Source organism: Castor canadensis, chromosome X (assembly GCF_047511655.1).
Source record: "Castor canadensis chromosome X, mCasCan1.hap1v2, whole genome shotgun sequence".
NCBI lineage: Eukaryota > Metazoa > Chordata > Mammalia > Rodentia > Castoridae > Castor > Castor canadensis.
The window spans coordinates 121,319,095-121,325,094 of record NC_133405.1 but is presented as its reverse complement, the minus strand read 5'-3'; the positions used below and the strand labels follow the sequence as shown (position 1 = coordinate 121,325,094).

The following is a 6,000-nucleotide window of genomic DNA, read 5'->3' as shown; positions in this document are numbered from 1 at the left end:
GGGGAGGCACAAGTCGAAGTGTTAGTGATGTTACAGTGGGTTGCACCCAATGGTGGTAGTGGTGGGCGGATATGAAACAGAATTATTGTTTCATAATATTACCTTGTCCAAAGGTATTGGCCCAGGTGGGAAGGAGGGGTTGGAGGGCCAGTAAACAGAGACAGTGACCTAACATTGCCGTTCAAATGCGGGAGGGCGGGGCGGGGCGGGGCTCCAGAGACTACGAAACAGAGGGTCAGAGACATAACAATTAGCCCTGTCCAATCATGGGAAGTGGGGATTGAACCAAACCAGTGAGCTTACATTTGTCCAAAGGCGGTAGCAGTGCTGGGGGGCATGAAACAGCCAATGTAATTAAGTGATAAAGAGAACATGAAAATCAAAGTATCAAGATGCAACAAACACCCCAAAGTGCCACAGTGAAGGTCTTCCGGAAGAGGCGCCTTGGGCTGAAAAAGCCTAGAGCAGCGCGTTAAGATCGTGTTTCAGACGTGGGCTCCCAGCGTCCTCCCCATCTCCTAGCACCTTGGCTACCTTTCGGCCTCAGCCAGGGCCTCGGAGGATCTGACCAGGGTTGGGTCCGGGAGCACTAGCACCTGCCTAGCCAGGCTGAGTTCCACCTCCAAGGAGGAAGGCTTCCGTGCCTCACCCAGCCTGAGAAAGCCAGGGCAGCGGCGGCAGCCAATCAGCGGCAAGCGCGTTCTGCCGCATGCCTCTCCCGCCCCTAGAACCCCCGCGCGCCGTGTACGTGCGGCGGCCGATCCCGCCCCTGTGGGCGGAGCCTAAGAAGCCGCGGGTAGCCAGCCGCGGCCCGTGAGCTGCTGCTGCGGCGGCGGCAGCACCGGTGGCGCGGAGGCCGAGACCAAGGCTGAGGTACACCCCAGGATCGTGCGGTGTCCTCACAGCTCAGCTGCGCCGGCCCTGGCAGCCGTCCGGAGGTCTCGTCGCGTCGGTACACTGCTCCCGCGAGGATGCGGCTCTTCCAGTGGCTGCTGAAGCAGCCGGTGCCGAAGCAGATAGAGCGCTACTCGCGCTTCTCGCCATCGCCACTTTCTATCAAACAGTTCCTGGACTTTGGTGAGTGCAGGGCCATGGCCCTCAGGGCTTCGGGGTGCTGGGGCGCCGCCATCCCGGCCTGCCGACCGGGTCTCCTCGGCCTCAGGACAAAGTCCGTGGGAACCGCGGGCGGGGCTGGGGGATGCCCAAGAGCTCTCCTCAGGGTTCGGAGTTTGGGACGAGGGGTGGCAGGGCCTGGCACCCTCACATCCAGCAGAGGGCTAGCCCAGAAACGCAGAAACCGCGTCAAAGGACCTTCATCCTAGGCGGGACTCTTCAAACATGCCAATCATTAGCTTCGGACCTAGTTGACAAAACCTCCCCGCAGTCTTTAAAACTTAAAGAATGAGATGTGGGTGGCTTTTAAACGTTTTAGATTTAGATTTTTTTTTTAGTTGAGTAAGAGCTGTTTAGAAACACCTTGAGGTTGAGTAAATTATGCAGTGGCATTCTGTTCCTTTTCTGCTGTAAGGTGTTGCTGTGTAGCCGGGAGTTGCGGGACTCGAACTGGAGGCTTCCTTATGTTATGGTAAAGCAGTCAGAGGCCTGAACTGCAAACGCCTTAGGATGCTGGGCAAGAGCCGACTTGTGGGCTCCTAACTCAAAGCAGGATCTAGGACAACTCCAGTCTCGGTGCCAGCACCTTTCATTGCTCCTCTGGTGTCCCATCCACACCCACCTCGGGTGGGCTGAGGTAGCTTCCAACGGTTTGAGGTGGGAGTGAGGAAGACCTGGGCCCCCAACCTGCCTTAGGCCTAGCTAACATGGTTATAGATTGTACCATCTTCTGTTAACTGAATCGTGTTTCCCCAGACTACCCTTCCTACCACTACTGAATGAGGTTGCGAAACACCTGAAGGTGAAAGAAAAGTGTGCAGCCAAGTATCACAATGGAACTCAGCATCCCACAAGGAAAGTTGAGCAGCAAAGATGTTCTAAGCGCTCAAAGGAAAATCATGGAGCATCTGTTTGTTTAATGAATTTTATGTAAATGTCAAGGGATGGTGTGAGTTGGGCATAAAAACTACAGAGTAGATAGAACATCTGCTATGCAAAAAGTGAGATCTCCATACTTTAAAACAAAACAAAACAAAACCCCAATTGGGATAGGAAGAGAGGTACAGGTTAAAGTTGAGACCAGATTAAAATTTTTAGAAACCAGGTTGCCACAGACTGAGAAAAACACAAAGTTCAGTGAGATGTTCATCTTTGCATCTTTAAAGTTCACTCCCAAAAGCTTTTCGGTAGTTGGGCTCTATCATCTCTGGCTACTTGTAGAATTTTAGAGGTTTGAGGCTGGTCCTGACTTCAGAGTTTGGAATGAAAATGTTGCTGTTGCTATAAATAAACATGTTTTCCATCTCTATAAGTTAGAGAAGATTATTCTGTCAACTCTTTGTTAGGGTAAAATGAGACAGGTTAATTCACAATAAAAAGAACAAAAGTAATATTGAACAAAAAAAAGAGACAAAAGGAATCCTCATTGCTCTAAGCCTCAAAGTTTGTCATAGCTCCAATAGTGTAGATGAAATTTTGGTTCATTTATTTCTGTGGCAGCTAGTGTCTACCCATGTTAATAGGTGTCTGGGCGAGGATGTTATTTGAGTAGGAAAACCACAATGGGGGACAGTATTATCATGGAAATCCTATGTGGCCAGTATCACTGTTTTAAAGCATTGAGATCAGTGGTTTTCAGGCTAGGGCTTCATGCCCTGAATTTCTGTTGTCAGTGGTCCGGGGGTGGGGTGCAGGGCATTGGTATTATTAGAAGATCCTGGATCCTTCTAAAGCATCATCAGAGTTCAGAAACATTAACTAGGTGCTCTCCTGTTTGATCTGTTGTCTCCATTCCATCTCTATATAGTGTTTCTCTAAGGCCTTTAAAATAATAAAAGTTCTTTGAACTAAATCTTTTCTGAAAATATGTCTTGCCACCCAGCAAGTGTAACAAGAATAACAAGTGTTCTGAGTGGATTTAAATTTATAAAGTTAATACTGTAGTACATGACAAAGGGTGGGATTTAATTTTTTTTCATTTTTATTAGCATGTATTCATTTTACAGGGGGAATTTGTTGTGATAATTCTGAATAGCGTTATATTGTACATTGGTTAGATTGTCCCCTCTGTCTCTCCCACCCCCCCCAACCCGACCCACTTAAAGCAATTGCAAGAGGTTTCACTGTTCTATTTCACACACACACACACACACACACACACGTGTGTGTATATATATATATATATATATATGCCTATATATATATATACACATACACATATGTATATGAGGCCCATCAACCATATTCCCTCACCTTAATCTCCTCCATTTACCCTCCCTCTTCCCAGAAGTACCCCCAACCATTGTAACTATTTTACAGTCCTGTCTTTCATTATTAATTCCAAATTCAGAGGTTTCTCCATGTATCCCAGCTGTGAATATGCTTTACTTTGGTCAGTTCAACCAAAGGGTGAGATTTTTTAAAATGATGTATTTGTTTGGGCCTGAGATTACACTTATGTGGTTTCCAGTTCAAAAGATACAAAAGGACATAGGCAGAAAACCTGCTTCTACTTCTATTTATTAGCCCCTCTTTTTTGCATAAATGGCAGGTTCAAATTAGAGAGCTTTCCATAGCCACATCTAAAAAGAACTTCCTTTTTCTGTTTTGTGGCTTCTGAGAATTTCATTATATAAGTGTAGTATAATTAGGCAACTCTGTATTGATGGCTAGTAGGTTGTTTCCAGTCTTTGCTATAACAACCAGTGCTGTAGAGAATTATCGTGTACATTGTGATTTCATGCATGTCTGAGTGTATATATAGGACAGATTCCTCAACATGAGATTGCTATATCAGCTAGGATGTGCATTTGTAATTTTGATAAACATTGTCAAATTCCTTTCCATAGAGGTTGTCTGTTTACTCTTTCACTAGAAGATTCTAAGAGTGCCTGTTTTCCTACACTTTCCCCACATTGTTGTTGAACTTTTGATATGTAAAGAAATGGTATCTAGATAGATTTTTTTTCTCCCTGAGTAAACATTTCTTTGTGTTAGCTTTTTATTATGGAAAGTTATAAACATATAGAAGCAAAGAGGATAGTTTGATAACTCTTGGGTTCATTATATTGATATCCATGTACGTCTGTAGATGTATGTGCGTTCAGGCTGTTAGGTTTTCTCATCAAAGTCATTCTTATTTCAGAAAGTTATTTTTTCTTTTTGAATGCTAATACCCATTTATTCATTGAATTATCTGTTCTTTAAAGATTTGGTATAACATCCATATAAAACCTTTAAACCTAGTATGTTTGAGTACTATTGCCCTTTCACAACTTTCTCTTTTATGTGGTATTCATCTGTATAAAGTTTCTGTCTCTTCTGGAGCCTGTTTTGATGTATTTTTCTAGAAAATCATCCTCATCCTCATCCTCCAGGTTTTTAAGTCAATTTGAATAGATGAAATAGTGTCATTCTGTCTCTTTTTCTCTCTTTTGAGACAGAGCACAACCCAGGCTGTCCTCAAACTCAAGATCCTCCTGTGTATGCCACTATTCCCAGCTTTGATAGTAGTCTCTTAACTGTCTTAATTTTTCCTGTGGCTTTCTCCCTTTTATTTCTTAATTTTGTATTTGTTGTTACCACCCCCTTCTTTATTAGGTTAGCTGACGGTTTATTTGGTTGGATTTTTTAGTTTTATGACTCTTGTTTTCTAGTTCATTAGTGTACACTTCAACTTTATTAATTCCCTCTAATCTCCTAATAAACAAAAGTTTATTTTGTACTTTTTTCTTTTCTTTTGTAAAAATTGGATGCTTACTTTCTCTTCAGGTTTTTTTTTTTTGGATGTTGCTTATTTCACTTCTTAAGTCTCTGATCACTGCTTTAGCAGCTGATGTGTGTATATGATCATTTCTGCCCCATCTCTTCTGCATCTTGAAAGATTTTTATTCTTCTATTGTTTGAGAGTGTTAAAAAATTTCCAGTGTAGGTGCATTCTGTTTAGTAATTATGTTTAGTTTTGTTATCAGAGAATATTCTCTGAATTATTCTCTAATTTATTGGTGTTTATCGCCTAGTATATGGTTATTTTCTGTGAGCGTTCTTTGGGCAGCAAAAAGAAGGTTATGCTCTCTGCTCAAGTTACAGAGTTACATCTAATCTACCATATTAGTTATGTTATTTAGGTTTTCTATACCTTTGTTTTTTTTATCCACTTGATTTGTCATGGGTCAAACATGAGGGAAGTTAAAGTCTCCTAATAATACGATTGTTTGTCCATATACCTCTTACAGTTTCATTTTGTGATAGTTATGTTTGATGCTTATTAACTGCCATGTCCTCATTGTGAGATGCACCCTTTAGTATTACTGTGCTGCCCTTTAACTAGTTGAATGTGTTTTTGGTCTGGAATCCACCTTATTTGACTTTGAGATCTAGTTCCTTATTTTCTTACTTGTATTTCCTGATGCAACATTGCTATCCTTTTATTTTAGTCTTTCTGAGTTACTTTGCTTTAATGTTTCTCTAAATGTAATGTGAAGTTTTTGCTTTGGGAATGATTTTTTTTTCTTTTATGTGGGAAGTTTACCCTGTGAATATTTATTGATAATGAAAGCTTCTCTGTAATAATGAGCATCTGAAGTTTTCTTTTGCTTTTTGTTTTTTCACACCTTATTTTTCTTATCACATCACATATATTTCTTTTTACCATATTTATTTTAATTAATATTTAGGTTTGAATTTTTGGTTGCAGTAGTTATCTTTATAATTATTACTTCATTTCTTTAGCCCCTTTGTCTAGTCACATGAACCTCTTGCAATGTGCCTAGAGTGGCTGAGAAACTAAATTGATTTATTTTAAATTTAAAATAGAGACTTGATTCACTTAACTTTTAAGTATATTTAGAAGAACTTGTATATGTGAGTTTACCTTATCAACTATAA

General features: G+C 41.5%; 1 protein-coding gene across 1 annotated transcript in view; it reads left to right on the top strand.

Moving 5' to 3' along the window:
• Positions 1 to 785: 785 nt before the first annotated feature.
• The window catches only part of Pdk3 (pyruvate dehydrogenase kinase 3), a 66,164-nt gene continuing 60,949 nt past the window's right edge, over positions 786 to 6,000 (top strand). The window contains exon 1 of the mRNA XM_020180566.2: positions 786 to 1,077. Coding sequence (XP_020036155.1) covers positions 972 to 1,077 — 106 coding nt within the window. The 5' untranslated portion in view covers positions 786 to 971. The remainder of the gene's footprint in view (positions 1,078 to 6,000) is intronic.